At 42.7% G+C, this 25,734-nt stretch overlaps 1 protein-coding gene and 1 pseudogene across 7 annotated transcripts in view; both read right to left on the bottom strand.

Annotated features, from left to right (window-relative positions):
* Positions 1 to 4,803: 4,803 nt before the first annotated feature.
* The window catches only part of BLNK (B cell linker), a gene marked incomplete at its 3' end in the record, with an annotated part of 61,165 nt that continues 40,234 nt past the window's right edge, over positions 4,804 to 25,734 (bottom strand). For 3 of the 6 annotated variants that reach the window (XM_080912433.1, XM_080912434.1, XM_080912435.1), the window contains 8 exons: positions 24,859 to 24,928; positions 23,689 to 23,716; positions 22,436 to 22,478; positions 18,807 to 18,891; positions 18,016 to 18,047; positions 13,120 to 13,196; positions 11,762 to 11,845; positions 4,804 to 4,923 (listed from right to left, as the gene is read on the bottom strand). In XM_080912433.1, the coding sequence (XP_080768559.1) occupies positions 4,804 to 4,923; positions 11,762 to 11,845; positions 13,120 to 13,196; positions 18,016 to 18,047; positions 18,807 to 18,891; positions 22,436 to 22,478; positions 23,689 to 23,716; positions 24,859 to 24,928 (539 nt within the window). Of the gene's footprint in view, positions 4,924 to 10,883; positions 11,040 to 11,761; positions 11,846 to 13,119; positions 13,197 to 18,015; positions 18,048 to 18,806; positions 18,892 to 22,435; positions 22,479 to 23,688; positions 23,717 to 24,858; positions 24,929 to 25,734 lie in introns of all 6 variants that reach the window. The other 3 variants (XM_080912430.1, XM_080912432.1, XM_080912431.1) reach the window with 2 other exon arrangements.
* Positions 15,843 to 17,365, bottom strand: LOC308417258 (adenylosuccinate lyase-like; annotated as a pseudogene). Its single transcript has one exon. The product of its transcript is annotated as an adenylosuccinate lyase-like (transcript).

Genomic DNA, 25,734 nt, shown 5'->3' with positions numbered 1-25,734 from the left:
CACCAGAGAATAAGAAGTGGGGGCGAGGGAGGTAGGGGAGAGAGGGAGGGAGAGGGAGGGAAGGAAGGATAGGGAGGCATCTAAATTTCTCTTCAGACCAGCACAGCAGCTTTCCTTGTATTGGCAAGTCTACACACACTCGGATGGAAGTATTCTGGCTCATTCTGTTATAAGAACTGCCCTTGAGACTCCTCTCTGGGTACTGTGTGGCTATGAATGTTGAATGAGTCACCTCTGAAGGACACATTTCTCCCATCGTCAGAGGATCTCATTCCTTAAATTATCCATGTTTGAAACATGGGAGTTCACAGGCACTGGCTTTCTCCTCTGCCCTCCACAGGTAGTCAGTCAGCTGTCATTCCTCAGACTTTCTCACCTGGTGTTTCATTGCTCCCTCTCCACTACTATTGTTTAAGTCTCTGTCTCCCCACAGGAGGTTATTGGTAAAAGCCTTGGAATTGTATTTTTCACTCAAGACTTCCCCTTGGTTTACTTGGACCTTTATCTATGATGACCCCACATTTTGAGAACTGACTTTGTTCCAGTCTTTCTGACACCCTCATAAAAACCTTCAGAGTCAAATGAAACAACAAACTCAGTGAACAGCTTGTCAGAGAATATACAGCAACAGGATTTCAATCTGGGTCTTACTGGCCTACTTATGAATAAGAAGCAGAAAATGGTAAAATAAAGAAAAGGTTCTGTAGGGGAAAGGATGAGACAGCAATTGAGGTAACAAGTGTTCATTAGTATTTTTCTTTTACTTACATTTTTTTCTTTGAAGTTTGTCTTATTAGAGGATATCATTTTAAAAGCAACAATTTCTAGATGAAAAATCCTGTTTGATGTTTTTATAAGGTGAGAATGCTAAATTGGAATATCTGGTATTTTTGGTGCTTCCAAAAATGTAAGATGATTCATTACCACACTTCCAGGACCTGACATATATATATCTGTGTGTGTGTGTGTGTGTGTGTGTGTGTGTGTGTGTGTGTGTGTGTGTGTGTGCTGCCTGGCACACAGTAGGCTCAGTGACTGTTGACTGGTTATCAGTGATAATCCACACTCTTGAATGTTTTGCAATTTTAATATACTCTTTGAACAATCCTGTAAGATAATTTGCATTACCATCTCTATCTGATGCGTGAGCGTGTCAAGTTCACACAGTCTGTGTCCAGAGAGGCTGGGATTGTATTCAAAGCATCACTGAAGCCTTTGTATGAAATCCCATCAGTACCTGCTTCTTACTCAGTGGAAAAATGATGCTCAGGCTTTTACTGTATAGCACTTCAGCCATTTTGATATAGTTAAGAAGGATACGAATCACAGGCCTAAAGCCTTAGATCTTGGGGGGTTTGGTTCATAGAAAAGGGGTACAGGGACCTTGAGAAAACTTGATAAGCTTTGGTGTATGTACCTAAATGTACTTTTCTTCTTGGGCAGAGAGAACTAACTTTGTAGCTTCTAAGAAAGAAAAATTAAAACCCACAGATACAGAGAAAACTCTTAGGGGTCTTCCTGACATGGAATCACAATAAATGTCCACAAGCAGTTTGAAGTAGACATATTTGAATGCTGTTCACAGATCAGTTTTTAATTTCTGCAAATGAGACTTTAGATAGGTGGCTAAGAGTTAATATTTAGTAGGCACAAGTTGTATGTGTCTAAGAAAAAATAAATGAGCTTTGTTCCTTCTTGTGTCGTTACTGGGAAGAAGTAGTTTCACAAATGTGAAAACTGACACTTACAGGGATAAAGAAGAGCCACACCTAACAGCGCACCGGTAGGCAGTAGACCTAGGACTGCCCAGCTCTGAGACCAACACAGTCTCACCTTGTGCTGAGACATGGCTTCTGCCAGTTGCATTCATTGCAACTAAACTTCAGGGAGCAAACCTTTACAACTTTTTTTTTCTATGCAACCCCACCTATAAGTAGAAGTTGAGTTATACACCATCTGAAAGTATTTGGAATTCATTCCAGCTCTCAAAACCATGCCTCACCTATGTCTAGTTTTAGCCTCACATCAATCCATTCTATTCTTGGGCAAACCTGCCCCAGTTGCTATAAATAACGTAGTTTAGCTCCCAGAGTTTGAAGTCAATGAAACTCCTGCTGTGGCTAGTTCATTTTAGCACAGGGCAGGATCCCAAGGGCCACAGGCCCAGCTTTCCCATCTCTGCTGTCCACTTGCACAAGCTTGCAGCTTTCCTGTCACCGAAGCTGCCATCTGCTCTCTTACATCCCTGAGACAGAAGACTGAGGCATTGCCGGGCGTTGCCGCTCTGACGCCTGCTTCTTCTCCCATCCCATCAGCTAGCTTGCCTGAGAAGTTCTCTGTGAAAACTCATTTTCTTATTAAGCATTGACAGTTATAGGCAAAACTGATTGGATCTCCTGGAGGTTTTCCTAACTTCACTGAGAATTCTACCTGCAGAGGAAGGCTTTGAGAAGCAGGGTGTGGTTACTTACCTACCCTCTAAGGGAGTCTTTCTGGGAGATGGAGAAAGGTTGGCATGTTAGGTACTGTGTATCTCCCAGTACTGGAATCTGAGAGGATGCCTCTGCAGAGACTGGCGTCTGAATCCCAGCTTTTGCTCCAAGAAACCTACCACAGCAGTGCTGAGTATTAAATTACTATAGGGTTGCATTTTTATTTGTTTGGTTGTTGTTGTTGTTGTTTACAAGCTATTCTTCTTCACTTTGTTGGACTGTGTCACCTGAAGGAGGACAGCTGAGAGCAAGGGTCACTGTGGCAGCAGAGGGGACAAGTGAAGATACTTACATTAAAAAAGTATTTCCGTGGAGCCCATCCTTCCTGACATTAGCTGGTGCTCTTTGCAAAGCACGGCCACAGTCTTCTTTCCTGGTAATTGCTCCTTCTTGTACATTCTAAGCAATTCCATTTTTTGTAAACTCCAGTTTTTGTAAAAGGGACAACACTTTCTATACTAAAAACATTTTGAACTTCTATGTGTATGCAATAATATTTTATTGTAAAAAGTGTCTATGAATTATATTTATTTATTAGGGGTGATATATTAACCACAGTTGGAGCGGCCTAAAGAAAGAGACTTATTGACCATACCCCCCGTGGCAGTCTTTGGTTCATGGGTGCATGGTTCCAGTCCCGTCTTCATACAGTGTTCTCTCCTGACTCCTCCTCACAGCCTTCGCTCTGTGAGCGGCTGCATCTCTGCTCACACTCTTCCTAAGGAATGGGTCGCCTGACTAACACCTACCTCATGGATTCCATAGTAACTTGACTTTATCTGGAAAGGCTTTGGACATGATTCAACCCATAGTCTAGTAGTCACGGAACTGACACTTAGAAACATGTCATTCTGTTTACAAGAGAGTCTGTGAGTTGCTCTGACCCATAGTCTTGGGCATCACTCTCTGGCTTTTAAAAAAACACACTGAGGCTTATCCAGGGATCAAGTGTGCTCTCATTTAATCATTAGGCCTAATTAGATGTATATCATTTCAACACTATCCAGAGTACATTTCTGGCCTGGCCTAAGACCTTGTGCAAGGCTCTTCACTGGAGCACTTGTATCTTTGTGATGGTTTAAATGAGATATGCCCTCTGTAGTCTTGGTCCTCGGTTGGTAGATCTGTTTGGGGAAGTTTTGTGGTATGAAATGGGGGTTCTGTTTGGGGAGGGAGTGGCTTTGAGAGAGGGAAAAACTTCACTTAATTTTCAGTCTGCTTCAGTGTGTGGTTAAGGCATGAACTCTTGGCACCCCACCCTAGCAGCTGTGCCTGCTGCCCACGGCCAGGATGGACTCTTGCTTCTTCAGAACTACAAATAAAAATCTTTGTTCTGAAAGTTGCCTTGGATACGGTGTTTTATTGCAGCAACAGAAAAGAAACTAATGGAATCCTTGGTATCCATTCACACCCATTTGCCTGCTGGTATTTTTCTAGCATCTGGTTTTTCCATTTGATCTTCCTACCATTGAATTTCCAAACTCACACAAGTTAGGCCTCCGTCTAATAGATGTATTTATTTATATCTAACTTATTTCCAATAGGCAAAGCTAACAACACGGTCTGGTAGAAGAATTGGAAAGCTCATTCCTGTCCACTTCTCCTGTGGATGGAAGCCACATAGAAAGATCTGCTCCACCCCCACCCCACAATTTACCTGCCACTCATTACCTTTAACATTTTAATCTACATACTGTAAGGTTAACTAAAGCTGGGCATGGTGGTGCTCACCTTCAATCCTAGAGCTCGAGAGAAGAGACAGATGGATCTCTGTGAGTTTGGGGCCAGCCTGGTCTACATAGTGAATGCCTAGAGCTACACAGTGAGACCCTGCTTTATCTCCTTTCTCCTCTCAAAAAGGAAAACAAAAACCTTAAGATATACTTGTCAAGCGTCAGTGGTAGACAGCCTCACCACACTCAGGTACAGTGATGGCTGGGGGTGGGGGGTGGGGCTACATTCCCAGCAGCTTAGTTGTATGCAAGAGTATAATTTTCTTAGTTTAAAAATACAGTATTGTTTTCTTATATCACTGAAAACGCATCACGCCTGTTTCTTTTAAATACATTTATTTAGACAATATTAGTAGCATAATAACCAAACCTCCCCGGCTATTGCTCCGTCAGGTCAGGCGATAGAAAAGCTCGTGTGAACATCTTATGAAGGAGTGGGTTCATTCATTCATGGAGTCTCAGTGGCTTCATTCATCTTTTCGCTTATTGCTGATGCTTCGTATGAATATGAACATGAAACTTTCTCAGAAGAAGAAAGGGGGGAAATGTCTGGAACGGTGGTATCGATGTCTCTTTCATTATGAAACCTTCACAGCATATTTCAGTCTCGTGGAATCTTTTGTGTTATTCTGACTGTCAATAAGAACCAGGGGGTTGTGCTGGTGATTCTTGATGATTTCCACAACACTCCCAAAGTACTAGAGAAGGAAAACATGGGTGGGTCAATTTCTGCTTATATTACCTCCACACCTTCTCTCCATCCCTAATCTTCCCCACCCCCATGCCAACCCCACTTTCTCAAGTTGTTCATGGTTATTGGGGCTCAACTAGCACTCTACTCAGAAGTGTCCATCTATTTTAACAAAGTCTGGACCCTGCAGGGTGACAGGCTCTAGACTTGTCTATAGTCACTAAGTCCAAAGCCATATGGACAGCTTCAATTACAATACCTACTTAGACAAGTTACTGATTATGGTGTAATGTTTGTTTAAATGTTTCAAATTATTTGCTTCTGAGTCAGGTGTGGTGGTGCACAATTTTAACCCCAGCATTTGGGAGGCAGAGATAGGTTGATCCCTGAGTTCAGGCCAGCGTGGTCTACAGAGTGACTTCCAGAACAGCAGCCACCTGTCTTAAAACCCTGTCTTGAAAAATCCAAAAAGAAAAACACATTCATAATTTTAAAATTGCTTCATATTGTCAAACATGACACTGCTGTGTGACAGACTTCTTTCTATCCCTCATGAAACACAAATTATCTGCAGTGTTACACAAAATCTTGACACTCTCCCAAAAGCCTGTGTGCGAAAATCTAGGCTCCCACAGTACCACTAATGTTAACTCAGTAAAACCCCTAAAAAGCAAGCTTCAGAAGTCTTCAGTTAATTCTGGATGTGCCCTTAGGGGAATCATGAGACTCTGGTTCTTCTTCCTCACAAGTGATTTCATTCTGTCATGATATACTGACTCACCATGGGGTCAGAAACAGGAGGGCCAATCTCCTGTTGACTAAGACCTTCAAAACTGAGCTGAAATAAACTTTTCATCTTTATAAGTTGATTACATTAGGAATTTTTTGTTATAGTGATGGAAGCAAACTGAAACACAACAATATAATCCATTCCTCAGGACTCAGTACTAGAAAACTTATTTCTATTTATACTTGGCTTCTTATAAGCTTAGAGGTGATTCAGTGCCAAAGTAATAGTGAAGTTTCCTGCTATACTCTTCTTTTTTAAGATTTTATTTATTATATATACACTGTAGCTGTCTTCAGACACACCAGAAGAGGACATCAGATCCCATTACAGACGATTATGAGCCACCATATGGTTGCTGGGATTGACCTCTGGAAGATCAGTCAGTGCTCTTAACCCCTAAGCCATCTCTCCAACCCCCCTGCTATACTCTTACCATACGTCTTACTTTTTCTATATTTGAATGTCCCATGTTTATATTAATCATTATATTATATTAATTATATTATTAATCACATTAACTATTTAAGGATGTCAGAAAGTTTGTTTTGAAAATGGTAAAAAGTTTTAAATAATATATTAAAGGAATATAAAATATAGGCCATACAACAAAATGCAATATACATACAAAAGAGTAAAATTATTAGTAAGCACATTTATCATTTTAAAAGTAGACGGTCTGTAATAGATGCATGGTTTGTGGATCAGTATCTATTGACTTCGTTGTGTCCCTTAACCTGTTAAGTACAGATAGCCATCTGGAGCAAAACAATTAAAAATTGTTATTGATTGTTTGGGTGACTTTCAAGATCTCCACATTGAATAACAATATAGTCATATTACTGGACAACTTCTCAAACAAAATAAAAGTCGTGCTTTAGCAGTCTGGCCTTCAGAATGACACCCTGTGGAGGAGAGGCCTGTGGTAGGGGCTTTCAGACCCTTTCACCTGTACTCCCTCCCCTGGGGCAGGCATGTGGTGATCCCGCAATTGCCAGTGGAATTCCTCAGTGAGAAATGCCACGATGCATTCCTTAGGGGAAGCAGGCACGGAATCTTGTCAAGGCAAAGGCAGTCAGGAAAGTTTGAAAAAGAATGGCTGGGGAATGAGCTAATACACATTCCTTGACAATGAATGCCTCGTTTTTAGAAGGTGTGCTCTAAACTCGGGAAACATAGGAGATTTGAATTGAGGTGGGATTATGTGAGACACAAAGTGGAGTTGATCAATGGAACTGACCAAGCACATTTGTGCTTTAAATACACGATGCACTGGGGACTGTGTAGTTGCTACTTTCCCCGGGTTCTCTTTATTTATCTTCATTTTAACTCGGTATATTGGAGATTTCTACATATGTACAGAAAACAACTGATTCGATAGCTACACATCTCACAATCAATAAAATAGATCAGTCCTCAAAGCTCTGACAAAACAACTTCATGAAAAGGTAAACAATTAATAAACTGGTTACTTACTGAGTACACACCACACACACACACACATACACACACACACACACACACACACACTATACTCAAACAGAAGTAGAGGAACAATCTTTAAAAACATATGCATAGTTGATATTAGATAGCCCAAATTTTCATTTTCCTGTTTTATATTTTATATTCAGTGTATTGAAAACATCACTTTTTCTTACAAATTATTTAAAGGAGATTTTTTAAAGTTGATTTTCAGCATTGCCGGACACCTTTCTAATAATGTACTACACATTTTAGTCCGGGGGCTAGTTATGCTGAGAGTTATGGAGTGGAGAGCTGACTTATTGATTCTGAGGTAGAGAAGAAGGTTCTTAGGAACTGAAGAAATCCTGTTGAGTAGCGTGACAAGGAAGATCTCAGTTTTTCTGAGAGTTCAGTTTATATCAGAAAATTTCAGGACCCGTGGATAGGACAGCTCCCAGCTCCCCATTTTCATGCCTCTTGAGGGTGAGCTACACCTCGGAGAAGACATGGAAACAAAATAACTCTTCAGTCAGCATCTCCCTGTTCCTAAGGCTGATTATGATTAAAGAACATTTTAAAGAGACTTTTAAGGATCGAGCTTGCAGCAGGAATGGGAGGTTTTATAAGCAGAGGAGAGCAGGAAGTGACCTGTAGGTTTATCTTGAGTCCTTCGATCATCCAGCCCTCTTACTATTGCCAGCAAAACTCTGTTGTGATGAATACAATGATACTATCGGTCTGTTTATTTGGCACAGGGTGGGGCTGGAAAGCCTGAGGACTAGGGGAGCCAGCCAGGAGCAAGAGTGAGGTCAAGATGTGTCCAAACCACAAAAATCTCATCTTGAGACAGGCAGGAGTTAGGACTGTTCCCTCCTTGCTCTGGGTCTGCATGGCTGTAGCCTGTACAACTCCTACCTCTGCCCTACTTCAGGTAGTCACATAGTCTGGTGGCCAGACTATAGGTTTAACTTCCTCTCTCCCTATAGGAACATGTCCAGCAATGACTTGGAATTCCTCTTTGTGCAAATGAAACATTCCCAACAACCAATAATTCTCACCCCGAAAACCCCCTACCCACTCCCCAATATATTTATATGTCATCTCCTAATAAAGAAGAGCCATATTACTGAAACAGTCTCAGACCCATTCTCCCAGATAAGCTTCATGACCTTTGCACAAAGATGCCTGAGTACCCCGAGGGCAGAAGCAGAACCGGCCAGCAGCATGAAGCTAAGTGCAGTTGGAAACTAAAAGGCGGGGAAATAAACTAGAACAGTTATTTAATGACACTTTTTTTAAAGTGACAATGCAATTCTGTTCTTGATTAGTGTTCTCACACAACTCAGGAAAGAGTAACAAGGGGAGTATGTTCCTACATCCACAAACTCAGAGCTCACCGTGGTGGCGCACAACATTAATCCCGGGGAGAGAGAGGCAAACTCAACAACAGCCAAACAGGGATACTTGATTAGAAAGTGTATAGATGCACAGATGATGTATAAGTGGCCAGTAATATATGTAAAAAATGCTGAGCAATCCTAATCATCAGAGGAATGTGAATGAGGCACCACAGCATATCCATTAAGATAGCTACTGTAACAGATAACCAGAAATAATAAGTAACCAGTGCTGGGGGTTCGCAGGGGTTGCTGAGTGCTCATAGATTGTTGGTGGGGTTGTATAATGATGCTAGATGCCCAGCTGTAACCTAAACATAACCAAGTGGTTTATGATAGCATTTTGATCTGTGTGTCTTAACCACATTTTTGTTTCCGAAAACAAGATATCTTGCCTAAAACTATTCAACTAACAAATGAATTCATTCATGCAGCATCCACTAAAGTAGGCCACTGTACTCCAGTCTGGAAAGGCACAGTGACCAAGACATGGCCAGGGCCTCAGCATTGGTAAAGACAGATACATCAGTAATTATGACTTTTTTAAAGATTTACTCATTTTATGTATGTGAGTACTCTGTCATTGTCTTCAGACATACCAGAGGAGGGCGTCAGATCCCATTACAGATGGTTGTGAGCCACCATGTGCTTTCTGGAATTGAACTCAGGACCTCTAAAAGAACAGTTAGTACTCTTAACCGCTGAGCTACCTCTCCAGCCCCATGATTTTTTTTTTTTTTAACAATGCTGCTTTTAGAAAGGGCTGGCTCCTTTTGAAAGAACCTTATTTGTGCTCCTTTTTCTGTTTAAACCATCTTTTCCACCATTTTTTCTTATTTCCTTATTCCATCTTTCATTCCACAGATTCAAATCCAACCCATTATTCAAGGTGAACAGGGATATTCCTCTCTGGACCATTCATGGGCGTGATGGTTTGAATAAGATTGGCACCCTTAGGCCCATGCATTTGGATGCTTAGTCATAAAGGAGTGGCACTATTTGAAAAGGACAAGGAGGTGTGGACTTGCTGGAGGAAGTGTGTCCTGGTGGTGGGTTTTGATATGTCAAAAACCCATACTAGGCTCAGTGTTGCTCACTTTGCCTGAAGATTGAGATGTAGCTCAGAGTTACTGCTTCTGCTGCCTTGCTCCCCGCCATGATGATAATGGACTGAACCTCTGAGATTTTAAGCCAGCCTTCAGTTAAATGCTTTCCTTTATAAGAGTCGTCTTGGTCACAGAGATAGAACACTGACAAAGACAATGGGTTATTCTAACACACTCCACCATTCCTTTATGGGAACAGGTTAGCTAAACAGAGACATGTTGAGCTGTCATTTTTGCCCCTAATTAATGATGTTTCTGTTGGTTATTTAAGGCCTATGCATTTCATTACATAAGCTCATCTTGGCCCAAGAATTATAGCCTAATATTTCAGATCAAGTTCTGAACTCTCAGCTACTTCCCTGGTCACCTAACTCAGTACCAGAGCTGAGTTCCTAGGCCTTGATTTTTGGAACAATAGTCAATGACCTTGATTCTTACAACTTTAATTGCTTTTGGCATTTCAACTTTCGTTTATAGTGTTTCTTGGACATTATACCAGATTTCCCTTACAAGGTGGAAACAGGAGACCAGGAAGATGGCTTGATGGAACAAACAGCATGGAAGTTCAGATCCCCAGTGCCCATAAGAATGCCAGGTTAGACACAGTGGCCTGCATGTAACTATAGTACTCAGAAGACAGATCCAGGGGCTACCCAGAACAAGTACCTAGAGCAGCCATATTCAACCAAAGACCTTGCTTTAAGCAATAAGGTGGAGAGAAATCAAGAAAGACTCCCAAATATTAGCAGTGGGTCTCCACATACCCTGCCCCACATGCGCTTCATACATACAGACATATGTAATTTAAAAGTTAAGCAAAAATACTAGCATATGTATCATATTTTCTTCTGAATTCCTATAGGATATACTATTAAACAGTGTGAGTCATATACTGTATTATAAAGTATTTCAAAACATGTCATTTCATCTTATATTCTGCTTATGACATATATACAATCCTAAGACCAAGTACTTTGGTACTTATTTCCTGCACCTAATAGAGCACGCTGCCACTATATTCAATACACAGATATAGAGCTGAGTTAAAGAGAAGTTACCAGCCATCCACAGTAATACTTTCCTGCAATCCTGTACTCAGGAGGATTGTGAGTTCAAGGCCTGCCTGGGCTAGGGAGTTTTAGGCCCACCTAGGCTACATATTATGACTGTGTCTCAACATAAGAAAATAAATAGAGAAATAACGGCTACCAACCTCTTCACCATTTTTCTTCTTTCCCAAAGCATATTGTTTGGTTGCTTCAATAAACCGTACAGGAATATTATAGACTCGCTTGTTAAAGAATGCAACTAATGTGTACGGCTGCTTCGAATCATGGCCAGAGCTTTTCCGAATAAGAAACGATCCATCCTGTTTGGTAAAAGTAAAGTGTAGTGATAGTATTAGTTATATTTCTTTAAGCTAGAAATCAGTTTGTGGGGCTGGAGAGATGACTCAGGGGTTAGAGCACTGACTGCTCTTCCAGAGGTCCTGAGTTCAAATCTCAGAAACCACATGGTGGCTCACAACCATCTGTAATAAGATCTGATGCCCTCTTCTGGTGTGTCTGAAGACAGCTACAGTGTACTTATAATAAACAAACAAACAAGCAAATAAATAAATCTTTAAAAAAACAAAAAAAGAAAAAAAGAGAAAGAAAAAATGGGAGAACAGGGGAAGTGAAAAGGAAACTTTAATCTTCCACCATCCCATCTGTCCCCAATGTTGAGCTCTCAAAAATATACATATATTTCCAGGTAGTTTCTTCTGCTTTTATCCATATCCTAAGCCCCCTTAGTTGGTTCAAAATGCCCTGTCCTCTCTCACTCTAACACATGGCTCCTCCAGCATCAGGTCTTCCCCAGACCTCCCTCCCTCCCATTCTCTCCGTTGTTTGAGGGTAGTGGGTCCTCTGGAGCCTTGAAATGAAAGACAAACAGGAAGGAGATGAAAGAACAAAGTGGGTGCTCCTAAGTGGGATGTGGGGGGCTTGGAAATACAGGGAAATAGCCCCCGTATCTAACCCATGCGATTACTGGTTAGATTTATGATGAACCGCGTGAATGATGTGGGATTTTTTTAGGTGCCCAAACCTTGTTGGATCTGTGCAAGGCCTCTTCAGCAGACTTTCGGTCACAGGCGCCAGCATACCAGGGCTTACCGTGCAGTTCCGCCTCCTGTGAGACAGAAGCATTGTGAAACACGAGTTGGTCCTCAGAGGAAATGAACATTCAACCTCGCTGTTTATGTGGCCCATTTTACAAAACCAAGACAGGGACAATAACCGACATTTTTTACCGGTAATGTTAAAATGAATTTTCTGCTTTGGCCAACCACAAAGATTATATGGCTAGCTCATTCCCACTTGGCATTAGCTGCTAAGTTTACTCCAAAACCATAAATGGACCTCACAAGATTCCTAAACTGTTTTCCTTCGGAATGAATTATATACTCTTTTCTCATTGAGCTACTGTTTTTTTTTTAATTATTTATTTATTTATTATTTTATGTGTATTGGTGCTTTGCCTGCATGTATGTCTCTGTGTTGTCAGTTCCTGGAGTATCAGACAGGTGTGAGCTGCCATGCGGGTGCTGGGACGTGAACCTGGGTCCTCTGGAAGAACTGCTGAGCCATCTCTCCAGTCTATGCTTTGATTCTTGATGCTTAATAGAGTGCTTTACAATGTCAGTGTATGTGTGTTTATATGTGCACGGGAGTGTGTGTCTGTGCACTCGTGCACACAAGCACATGTGCAAGTATGTCAAATAGCAACATTAGATGTTGCTCCTCAGGGGCTGTCCATCTTGCTTTTTGAGTTAGTGTCACTCACTGGGACAGGGTTCCAGGACTAAACCAGGATGGCCGGCTGCCCACCCTGGGATCTCCTGTTTCTGTCTCCCCAGTGCTGGATTATAAACACTCAGACAGCACACTCCCTTTTCATTGCATTTTCTTCTCTTCTGTTTTTGGGGGTTGGAAATGGGATGCAAATCCCTCTTGCCTGTGCATCAGGCACTTTGCCAACTTAACTGGTGTCTCAGTGGCACTGTCTTACTGGGTTCTGACAAGGACTCTTGTTCACTTGTCACCTTCAAGGGCACACAGAGTCCTATCTCTGTGTCTTTATGCTCTTCTGCTTGATATAGGCCTCCACAGGTCTATTCTGAGGAAATTATAAAGTTTAAATAAATGTGAGAGAAATAACAACAAAAACAACACGTTCCTGCACTATTTTAAAGAAACGCTGTTATTTGGGGCATCTGGAATAGGAATGGGAATAAATGGTCTCTCCAAGTCACTGAAAAGAGCAGGACATTCTGTATCCGTCTGACCAACTCAGTTAAAATCCAGACTCCATCCCGAGCCACACGCCCAATTGTCTTCTCAGAAGACACACGCTTTCCCGAAATCCACTGGAAACAGTCCACTGATATCAAGTTCATGCCATACCTGGTCTGCAAAAGTAGAATTACATGGAAAGCTACGTAACGGTCCATCTGCAGCCGGGCTTCCCCCTTCTGGGAACCCTGAAAGAGAATTGAAAACTCCATTAATCTTCTATAGTTTCGGTACCATCACAGCATCTATGCCCCACTGCTGCTCTAGCTCTATAGGGCATACACAGAACTGAAAAGTCTTCGGGACTGCTTGGAGGGCGGGCTCAGGACCCCTGTAAACCCTCAAGATCCTTCCAGATGTTTGAGAGGTCTTTGTTGTTGGCAAATGCTTATCTTTGAAAAGCCTAGGTTTTCCTCAGCTACTTCAACAAGTACAGCAACAGACTGTTGGCCCCAGAACTTAAAAGTTCAGGTCATGCAGGCTGTGATATCAGTTACTAGAAAACTAAGGCCGGAGGAGCACAAGTTCAAGGCCAGCCTGGGCTACACAGTAAGACCCTGACTTAGGAGTAAGTAAAACTTGTAAACTGTAATCCAGTGCCATTCTACTCATACACACACACACACACACACACACACAGGTGCACACACACACACAGGGACAGATACATACACACAAACATAGACATGTATATTTAGTTTGAAATACTTTTCACAAAAATATTTATGTTAGCTTTGAAAATAGCCTATTTACTAAATGTGTTAATTTTTGTCATTAAATTTTTAATTATTTTATTTTACTATGCAGGATAATTTTCGTGAACACATATAAAGTACTTTGACATATCTCCTCCATATTCCTTAATAGACAGCTTTAATTTGTAATATACTTATTAGCAGTAGGAAGACATGTTTAAACAAAAGGTATTTGGGTCTCCAGTAAATATTAAAAGCATTAAAAGTGGTTTCAAGGGGAAAATGTTTGAGAATCCTTGCATTAAAGAAAAAAACTCCCTCAGGTTTACAGTCTGACTAATAGAAACACAGGAAAACACTTCACTTGTTTGCTTTTTTCTTTCTTTGATTCATTCTTTCATTCTTGTGTGCCTGATGTGGATCTAGTCATTGGAAATTTTATATATATATATGTAAATATATATATATACATTACACACACACACACACACACATACACACACACACACACACACACACACACAAGACATCAAAATGTTTTGCCTTCCTGGAACTTGAACTTTAAAAGGCTGAGCAATCAAGGCATAAGTTACTTTACCCTTCCAGCATTGAGTTTTGTATTTTAATGGAATGACTAATAAAATATCACATTTCATGTATATCTCAGTGGTACAACACTTATCTATATGCATGAAGCTCTGAGGTTAATCCCATCAATGCAAATTTGCATAATTTGCCATATTGTGACATTAAGAGTGCTTGCAACCCAAACACATGAAGCTTTAATGTACTAAAAATACAAATATAAAAGAATAATTAATAAAATGAACAAAAAAATCATAGTTATAAACATAGGAAGAAAAATATACTTATGACAGATCATATGGTAGCAGTTTATATAATAGCAATATGTAATAAGTATATAATAAAGGCTTATCAATGACTCTTCTTTTTCCTTTGCTTTCTGTCTCATCAGGGTAAATACGTAGAGAGTCATGGAAAGAACCCTGCATACCCAACCTCACACCAATAATCTGGTCCTCTTTCAGGTATCCAATATCCTACCACAATCCTTTTTTTTTTTTTTTTAATTTGTCCACAACCTGTTCTTCTGTCATTTTATTTCCAACCATTTCTTCTGCCAATCAAATTCTACACATGCCATGACCCTTCCTCCCATATGCTTTCTTCCTTTCATTTATTTTATTTTTTTTATATTTCTTTTTTAAAAAGATTTATTTATTTTATATGAGTACACTGTAGCTGTCTTCAGACACACCAAAAGAGGGCATCATATCTCATTACAGATGGTTGTGAGCCACCATGTGGTTGCTGGGAATTGAACTCAGGACCTTTGGAAGAGCAGTTGGTGCTCTTAACCACTGAGCCATTTCTCCAGCCCCTTGTTTATATTTCTTTTCTTCTTCTTCTTTTTTAAAAATTATTTATTTATTCTAAGTACACTGTAGCTGTCTTCAGACACACCAGAAGAAGGCATCAGATCTCATTACAGATGGTTGTGAGCCACCATGTGGTTGCTGGGATTTGAACTCAGAACCTCTGGAAGAGCAATCAGTGCTCTTAACCACTGAGCCATCTCTCCAGCCCATTGACTATATTTCTAATACGGTTTGTTAGGCAATCTTCTCTAACCAGAAGCTACTACTGTCAGTATTATGAGCATGTACCAATGTTTGATAGGTGAACTGAACTCCTTTTTTTTAACTTATGAAAGGTGAAACAATCTCACTATAAGCGAGGAAATGTTGTAGACTTGAGGCATCTGGAAAGTAAGTATGAGCAACATTATTTGCAAGATTATGTTGCTGTAAACAGTGAAAACAGCCAGGCATGGTGGGGCGATGAGGCAGATTTCTGTGTTCCAGGTCAGCCTGTGATACATACTGAGACTATCTCAACCACAAAAGACTGGAGAAAACAAGAATGCATGACTATCTGCTGTGAACCCAAGCAACAGAATTTAATGTACACTTTTTGTTTTTTGAGACAGGATTTCTTTGTGTAGCCTTGGCTATCTTAGAACTTGCTTTGTAGACCAGGCTGAACTTGAACTCAGAGATCTGCCTGCCTCTGCCTCCTGAGTGTGTACCACACATCCAGGTGAAGGAGCCCTTTAGAACACATTGTTGAGTCCCTACCACTATAATTAGCAAACTCTTTAGTTTTCCCTTCATTCTCTTCTACTCTACAGACACAGCTCAGCTTCCACTGCCATCTCATTTCCGTAGGGCTTTAGCAAAGGGTACACCTCCTCTTCTAGGAATCTGTGGACCTGCTGGGGTGCTCGGCCAGTGAAAGAAGAGGGGCCCAATAAATGTTCCAACTGTGAGTGAATGGGGCTGAAGTAGGCATCTGCCCGAATTCGTTCTATAAGGTCATTGTCACCCCCTTCCTGTTTAACCACAGCAGCTGCCTGCTGGGAAAGCACTCTGATTTTCTCATGACAGTCCTGTCGGCTGCCCCCGGCTTTGACCATTGCCATGATGATGTTCTCTGTGGCCATGAAAGGAAGCTCTTGCCGAATGCGCCGTTCAATTACTTTGGGGTACGCCACCAATCCTTCAGAAATGTTCTGTAGGGTATTTAATATAGTATCTGCAGTGAGAAATGCTTCAGCCAAACAGATCCGTCGGTTGGCACTATCATCCAGAGTACGTTCAAACCACTGCACAGAAGCTGTCTGAAGCGGGTCCATGGTAAGGGCCATCAGGTGACGGGCCAGGCTGCAGCATCGTTCAGAGCGCATGGGGTTCCGCTTGTATGGCATCGCACTGGAGCCGATCTGCTGTTTCTCAAAGGGCTCCTCTGTCTCCTTCAGGTTTGCCAACAGGCATATGTCAGTGCAAATCTTGTGCACCGACGCCCCTAGGCTGGCCAGCACAGACAGTACTTCGATGTCCACTTTTCGGGTGTAGGTCTGTCCCGTGACGATGAAAGCTTTTTTAAACCCAGCCTTTTCCGTCACCATCTTGTCTAGCTGCTCCACCTTCTGGTGATTCCCCCTCGAAGAGCTGCAGGAAGCTGGCCTGTGTGCCGGTGGTGCCCTTCACGCCTCAGAAGCGCAGCTCATCACGGACCTGCTTCAAGTTCTGGAGATCCATGCAGAGGTCTTGAATCCAAAGGCAGCAGCGTTTCCCGACCGTGGTCAGCTGTGCAGGCTGAAAATGTGTGAAACCTAATGTGGGCAGATCAGCACGCTCCTTAGCAAAGTCGGCAAGCCTCGAGATCACTCTAGCAAGCTTTGGTAAAAGCAGGTCAAACGCATTTCTCAGAATAATCAGGTCCGTATTGTCTCTGACGTAGCAGGAGGTGGCACCGAGATGACTGATGCCGGCAGCTTTGGGACAGCAGTGGCCAAACGTGTGCACGTGAGCCATCACATAGTGCCGCAGGCGCTTCTCTTCCTCAGCTACCATCTGGAAGTCAATGTTGCTCAGGTTCGACTTCATCTCCTGGATCTGTTCATCTGTGATCGGCAAACCCAGTGTCTGCTCGGCCTCCGCAAGCCACAGCCACAACTGCCGCCACGTCTGGAACTTGTACCTGTCGCTGAACAAGAAGCACATCTCGTGGCTGGCGTAGCGGGCCGCCAGCGGAGAACGGTAGCTTTCAGCGCAGGAAGGGTCGCCGGCTGCAGCCATTTTCAACACACGACTGGGCCACTGCGGACCCTTCCTTTCATTTATTTATTCATTTTCTTTTTCTTTCTTTCTTCCTTTCCTTTTTGACTAAGTAATAAATGGTTTAATAAAAAGGAAAAATGTCTGCCTATTGTATCAGTTACTTTTCTCTTGATGTGATAAAATGTCATGATGGAGTGTAGTGGTTCGGATAAGCATGGCCCCTTAGATTCATGGGAGAGGCACTATGGAGGTGTGGCCTTGTTGGAGGAAGTGTGTTTTTAAGTTGACATTTACCTTGAGAAAATTGTACAGTTAATGACCATGTTCTCGTTTTAGGGTACATTTTATAGAAGTTCAATAAAACATATTTCAGATTTAAATTAAATAGCTAGCACACTGTTCTGGGTATTTTAATCTGATTTTGAAAATAGCTGTATTGGTTTTCTTTTTTTTAAATGATGCTGACTAATAAGTAAATATTCAACCAATACTAAAGATTGAAAATATTTACCTTTCAAAACAACTCTATGAAATGAAATTGTTGGCCCCATTTTACAGACAAGGAAGCAAATAAGACGCTGGCACAATGGAAGTGACAGTACCATTTGCTTCCATGCCTGGCCCTACCTTCCACTTATGACTGGCTGTCATGATCTTGTTGTACTTACTTGGCAGGGGTACAGGCTTTTGATGGGCAGGTCTGAAAGGAAGAAATGCAGGTTACATGAAAGGCAGAACACAATACAGAATCTGGAGAATCTACACCAAAGGATAATTCCATCTAAAGATGGAAGGGGCAATAAATATTTTGGAGAACCAAGATTTTTTTTCCCCTTTAGCTTTGAAAAAGGAGGAGCTGTGATTATTTGTTAGATGAGACCAGTAGTCTTCGAGATTCTCTAGTCTTCTAAGTCGCTTAATAGCATTCCAGATTTAATTAAGAAGCAATGAAACACTGATTCCCTGTGTGAGCTTTCCTGACAACGAATTTCCATAGCAACAAGAAGAAACTTGTTCTTAAAGGGAAGGATTCTCTTACTGGGAAAAGAACTAGCTCTTGATTTATTATCCTTGTACTCTGGAGGCTGAGGAAGAGGAGCTTGAATTATAGGGCAACTTGTCTGCATACATAAGGAATTCCAGGGAAGCTGGGGTTACACAGTGAGACCCCTTCTTAAAAAAAATAGAAGGACAGACAGACAAGTAAGTAAATAAGTAGTAAATAGAAGGGTGGGTGAGGTGATTCCTGCTCTTTCAGAAGTCCTAAATTCTGTTCCCAGTGCCCACAATGGATGGTTAACAACCACGTGACTCCAGCTCCAGGGCCTTTGATATCCTCTTTATACACGTGCAGCATATACTACCATATATACATAAATACAAAGTGAAAATATTTTTAAAGAATGAATGCATAAATAAATAAACAAACAAACAAACAAACAAAGAAGAGGATTCTCACTTCTGGGTGGGAGGAAACACTGGTGACCGTACAGTGTCTTGTCTGTGACTAGACCCTCGGTGGCGCTCAGCAGGAACAGGCTTTTCTGGATTAGGAGAGTCTCGCATTAGTATTTAAAGTGAAATGTTTGTCCCCCCATCCCCAAATACAGCCTCTTTGGCCAGATGTCTTCCCAATACCCTGCCTTCTAAGGGTTTCTTGGTCTGTGTATGTGGCAGTCTTTTGGTGCACATGTGCTCTTTGGACCAAGAGTCCTTTCAGCAATGGTACAGGTCAGGCTGGCTCCTCCAACAGTGTATACTCATGGGTACTGGACTTTAACTGTCTGAGCACAGATGGGTGCCAGGAGAGGAGCAGGGTCCGTAGTCCCTGTATAACTCCTCTGTATTTTGTGTAGACTTCCTTCAGGAGTTACCATAGCTTCCTGTGTCTTGATTAGTCATGAGATGTGGTGTAAGTAACTTATTGCTGATGAGAGTAAAACCTTAGGATTTTTAAATGACCTACTTCTTTTGAAAAATTAACGGAATCTAAGTCTAGGTCACCCTTGAAAATGAATATCACTTGGATCTCAGCGTGTTCTTGAAGGAGGGTCCAAAATAGGCACAAACAGAGTTTAAGAAATGTTTATTGAAGCCAGGAGGTGGTAGCTCATGGCTTTAATCTGAGAACGTGGGAGGCAGAGACAGGTGGGCTCTCTGAGGCCAAGGCCAGCCTGGTCTACAGAGTGAGCTCCAGGATAGCCAGGGCTACACAGAGAGGTCCTGTATAGAGAGTTAGGGGAAGGAGAATGACTACTGAAGCCCATAGGAAACTTTACTAGTGAGGCATTGAGAAAGGCCACAGGAACTTCAGAAGAAGAGAAACAGTGAGAACTCAGTGACTCAAAGCCGAAGTGCACCACCATCCAGCCAGCCTTGACCCTAAAGGCGTTTCAGACGCGTGGCCGGGTTCTTTGAACGGCTATTCTAGTTCTGAGCTTATTTCCTCAGAGCTCAAAAATCCCCACAGGAGCACAATGGAATCACAGTAGGTTCCAGCAGTCTTAAACTCTGACCACACTATATCACACATATAGAAACTGTTATCCAGAGCCTTGCCAGCTTGTAAACCGTCCTCCGTTTTGGTTGAGCTGTGACAGTCCCCATAATTACAATAATTTCATTTCCAGAGCTTGTTAGGTCTCCTGGGCTGTCCAGATAGCCAGAAATGAGTTCAAGCTGGACCTCAGGATTCCTGGTGATTAGATAAAAGACAGCATTCCTCTGGGACTTGTGAAACTGGTTCCTATCTGCCAAGAGGAGTCATAGGGCTACCCTTGGTACCCATCAGGATCTTAAAGACCATGCTGACCTCTGGGTTCCCTCGGTATCCTAAGTACCTGCTACAGGTTTCAAACTCCACGCTGGCACCCTAGGCCTCCTCCCCTTCCCATCGGCTTAGTGCCCCTCCCCCGCCCCAGCCACCCATCCTACCTGAACCCTGGCCTTTCTCACTGTTTGTCTCTCTTACTCTCTCTAGCTATGTTCTGCTCTCTACCTCTTGAGGTCTCACTGTCTCCACTGTTCTCTCCTGCTTCCCTAGCCTGGGCCGTGCTCAACCCACCCCTTTCTCTCTCTGATCCATCCAGAAACCTCTCTCTGTCCTGTCTCATGTCTCCAATAAAAGCACTAACCACCCCATGGGTCAGTCCCATCAACAGTTTGTTTCCCGCACCCACTCGCATATATAAGAACTCGAGTGGCTTGTTTCTCTGGATTCCCGACTTCTTGTCCAAGCCCCGCCCCCCGTCATGTGTCTGTCAGTCTGTCAGCCATCTCACATTCTTTTAACTGACTACACCCTGGCCGCCCCAGCAATGGCCAATTGTCAACTGGCAAAGGAAACTTTGACCTGTCTCCAAGCTTCTAAGAAAGCCACGGGCAAGGATTCTTAGAGTAATCCCCTCCTCTAATATAACCCTGTATGATCTCTAGTCGCTAATTTTCTTGTCAGTCTTTCCTTCTCATGGTTCTGATGTCTCTCCTCCCCTGGGCAGAGGAGGCTGCTCACCCCTTTGGGTTCCGATGAGCCCTGCCTGGGCTTTTGGAATGAGTCTACTTGTGAAACACCTCTGCAGGACGCCTCTGATAAGGGCTTCCAAGAAGACTTTGATTTTGGAAACTCCTGGAGCCTTAAAGTTTGCACAGAGGCCCTGCTCTGCTCCTGTTTATCAGGGTGGAGAGACTGGAAAGCCATATGTAAAGTATGCGCAGGTGTCCAGGAAGAGAAAAACTTCAAAGGGGAGGCAGAGAATCACAGGACAGCAGAGGAGGAGGTGGGGGCAGAAACTGCCCGGGAAAAGGAAAGAAGAGGGAAATAAAATGGGGGTGGGGCTGTAATGGTGCAGAGATGAGAGTTGCAGTTTGTGCTCAGGGAAAACCAAAAAGCGACTGTCCCATGAGCAGGGACACCAGTGTGCTCTGTGCAGACACTGACTTAGGACAGGGAGAAAGGACTGAGATTTTTACAGGGTGCCTTCATGTGAGGCACTGGGTGGGTGCAGGACTTCAATGTCTCTATGTTCTAAGTGTGGCATTGCTGGGATTCTGTAAACCCCACCCCACAGTTACCTGGCAACAGCCAGATAGACCCCACTCCACAGTTACCTGGCAACAGCCAGGTATGTTCTACCCCAGTTACCTTGCACTATAAAGGGGCTGCTTAGCACCTCCTATCTCTCTTGGTCTCTTGCCCTTGCTCTCCCACCCTTGCTCCTCCTCTCCCCATTCCCTTCCCTCCTCTCTCTTTCCACATGGCTGGCCTCTACTTCTCTACTCCTCTTCTCTCTTCTCTCTCTGCCTCTACCACCCTCTTAACTCCCCTCCCCATGCCCTGAATAAACTATTCTGTACTATACCATCATGTGGCTGGTCCCTCAGGGGAAAGGGATTTCCAACATGTGTCCCTCAGAGGCACCCCCCTTTCCCCATGCCTCGCTGTACCCCCATGGGCCATATCCCCCCCCTTCATCTTTTCCCTTACTCTCTTCATCTTTAACCTAACAGACATCATGGATGAATCTTACTTTTTCTTCCCAGTCTCTATTCATGCTTTTCAAATACAAAAAGTTATAATGGAGGGTCACTAAAAAGTGTGGGTTTTTTTTTTTTTTTTTTTTTTTTTGAGGGGTGGGGTGGTTGTGGTGAAGGGAAAACAGAGACACACTGGGAGATGCATTGGAAAATGCAGGGACACAAAGGGCATTTGAACTTTGAAAACTTATCAACAGAACTTTAAATAAACCATTTCTAAAAGCCATTAGCTTGTCTAAGCTGTTCATTCTGAGACATATATAGTACCACCATATTGCTGTCTAGTTAGTTGGCTGTGGCTATTGGCAATAGGCAAGAGGCAGGTAGTCTGAAGCTTCCTCCATAGCCCATGCCTGCCAGGCTCAGGCTCCTAAGCTAATGCGTTGCTCACTACCACAACTCAAAAGACCTATATCACTTAGAAGAATTGGCTTTATGTTTACAATTGGCTCATACAATGAAAGGAATTCAGAATGAAGAGCTTTATATGCATATCACTGCTTGAAAAAAATATTCTTAGAGTACATCTTTAACCTTCAGAATGAACACATTTACCTTCACAAACATTTGATGCATTCTGTAGGGGAGGAACGGGAGTCTATGTTAAGAAAAAAAAAAAAAAAAGGCAAGTCAGCAAATCAGAAGATGGAGATCAAAATCAGAGAACCATTAAATATGCTGTCAGAGATTTGCTGCAGTTACTCTAAGACACGATGAAGAAGCTAAGGCAGTTTCCAGCCTACACTTTTCATTCATTGAAAACTAGATGAATTTGTCTCATGAGAGGAGCAGTCCATTTCCTTGTGGGGACATCACTAATCTATCAACAATATTGATGGACACGGTGACCACCTCAACAGTTTCTAGGTGGTGGTGCTTATGCAGTGGGCATCTGGCACCTGGGTTTGGTCTTATGGTCACACCTTCTAAGTATCTAACCTGATGGTTACTGTCAAACTCCAGAGTAAGCTCAGGTCCAGCTGGGTTGCCTTGGATCATGGACTGGCCCAGGGTCACCCTGTTCCGGCCAGAAACCAGGTTTAGTTTGTGGCTATCTATCTGACACATAGTAGTCTGCCCGTTGCTCTGGGTTCAATATGGCAGGAAGTGGACAGGTGTTGGAATAACCACACCAACCACCCCCATCAGTTTAGAGTGAGCTAGACTGGGTCCTGCTTGCATGCCTCAACTCTAGGAGAGATACACGCCCCCTTTTGTTATGCTAAATGGCCCAGTCACAAGATACTCCACACCTGGCTTTACTGTTTCCAGTTGCCTCAGGTTACAGACTTCACGATGTAGGTGGGGGAGGGGGTGACTCCTCCACACAGCAGCTAGAGAATTTGCATACCTCCTCTGTAATTACCTGAGTGTATATTACTGAGACTGGACTCAGCCGTGCCAGAATGCAGTTCAAGATGAAGTAAAGCATTTCTGGTAACACGAATAATGGACTTGTGTCTTTCCTTCAAACCCTTAGGCCTTTGCCGGGTTCATAGCTGTTTGTGGTATGGGCACCACAGACAGAGACTTTCTGCAATACACAGGCATGGATGCCTGTATATTCTCTATTATCTGATGCACACATTTAGGGAGGTCAACAGAACCCAGCAAGGATCAGCTCATGGGAAGTAATGCCTTCCCAGATTCCTGAACATTAGAAGTTCCTTTGGGCTGTCTAGGCAGCGGCTTCAGTTGTTAAATCTGCTATGTTAAACACAAATGGATGCCTTGAGGACCTTATGTAAGTGGATGTCAATAGGTATTACAGGAAATGTGAAATACTTTCAAGTGCAGAATCAACTTACAGTCTTAAGTGGTGTAGCTGTTTTCTTCCTGGGGAATAAAAGATTAGCCTTGTTAAAACACAAGGATGATAAACTAGAACTACCTTCTTCTTCTTAGACCTAAACCATACACATCAAAACAGTGGCTAGCAAGACTGCTCTTGCAGGACAGATAGAAACAGATGGAGAATTTAATTGTGCCTATCTTCCCAACAGATGGAGAAGGGTTAATTGTCTTAGTCAGTGTTCTATTGCCGTGAAGAGACACCATGACCAAGGCAATTTTTATAAAAGAAAACATTTAATTGGAGCCTTGCTTACAGTTTCAGAGGTTCAGTCCATTATCATCATGGTAGGAAGCATGGCAGCATGCGGGCAGCTGCTGGAGAAGTAGCTAAGAGCTATAACTTTGATCCCATAAGCAGAGAGACAGAGAGACAGACAGAAAGTCTGGGCCTGGTGTGAGCTTTTGAAACCTCATAGCCCACCCTCAGTGACACACTTCGTCCAACAAGGTCATGCCTCCTAATTCTTTCAAATAGTGCCACTCACTAAGAATTCAAGTCTATAATCTCTAGCCATCTGAAACTAAGCCCAAATTAAATATTTTCTTTTATGTTTCCTTGGCCACAGTGTCTTATCACAGCAACAGAAAAGTAAGTAGTATGGTGTCACTTAATAACACGTCATAATACTCACCCAAAAATTTCCAAAGCCACTTTATATCCCATAAGCATCCTATATTCCACAAAACACCCTAATGCATGTTCTGATGCATGAGCACTCTAATGCATGTTCTGATGTATGAGCACTCTAATGCATGTTCTGATGTATGAGCACTCTAATTCATGTTGAGATGTTCACTCTTATAGGCCATGCTCTACTTTCAAACAAAACCAGAGAGCAGAGAGTAAAGATGGAGCCTGTTTGGAGGTCTCAGAACTATCAGGTGCTGAAAATTGGGGTGCCTTGCAAATAACGGTGAGCCAATGGACTCAGAATGTGGCTAAAACTGACTCTATGAGAAGCAAGACTCTTCATTTCCAATTTTAGCGGCTACTCATACATCAGAACATGGAGGGTATCATGGGAATAGAGAATTAACAGGAGTCTGCAGGGTGGCAGCTCCCACTCCACCCCAACCCCACACACCCAGTTCTCCCAGAACCACTAGCCTCAATCAGTACTCACCCAGCTCGTGGCAGTGGGGATGGTGCGACAGGCAAAGATGACCTAGAGTCCCAGACCCCACTGTTTCGACCTGCACAGCACAAACAAGAGTCAACCACTGTGTCTCCTACCTTTGGGGATAGTTGAACTATTGAGGCTAGCCTTTTGGAGACACGTATTTTGTGTTACTTTTACTGAAGTGTGTATGTCTAGTGACAGTGATGCCGAGGGGCAAACCAATGGGCACAGTGATGAGAAATGTGAAATGCCAACACAGGGACAGGCGGAAGGGGGGCTATTTCCGTGATTGAAGCACTTGCCACACATATGTGAAGACCAGAGTTCAAATCCCCAGAACCTATGTAAATGCAGGAGAGTGTGGCAGCCTCCTGTAATGTCAGCCTTAGAAGGTAGAGAGATAGGAAACCCAGCAAGACCAATGTCATCAATGAACTCTAAGTTTGATTGAGAGAGCCGGACTCAATGAATAAGGTGGAAGAGTGATAGAGGATTATTCCCAACATCAATCTGAGGCCTCCACAAGTACATGTACCCATACATTTGTGCACATGTAAATGCGCACACACACATACACACACACACACAAAGAAAAATGCTAACATATAAACTCAGTTGTAGGCTGTAGGTCAGAATGCCATTCTAACACTTCAAGAAGATCTTCTTAGAACTCATGGACAAGTTCAAGACCATCCCTCCCATCAAATCTTCTACAATCATATAAGGGAGCCTTGATTTTGTATCCATATCCTCTGCACCTGCCTGGCTGAAAATAAAGCCAGACAATCTGAAGGAGGCCATAAGAGATGACAGATTCTCTACATGGGTGGCTTCTTAGAAACAACTCAGTAAGGCAGGAGGTTCATGATGAGACCTTTT

The sequence above is a fragment of the Micromys minutus genome (assembly GCF_963924665.1).
Source record: "Micromys minutus genome assembly, chromosome: 2".
NCBI lineage: Eukaryota > Metazoa > Chordata > Mammalia > Rodentia > Muridae > Micromys > Micromys minutus.
The sequence above is the reverse complement of the archived record's forward strand: the minus strand, read 5'-3'. Positions and strand labels throughout refer to the sequence as shown.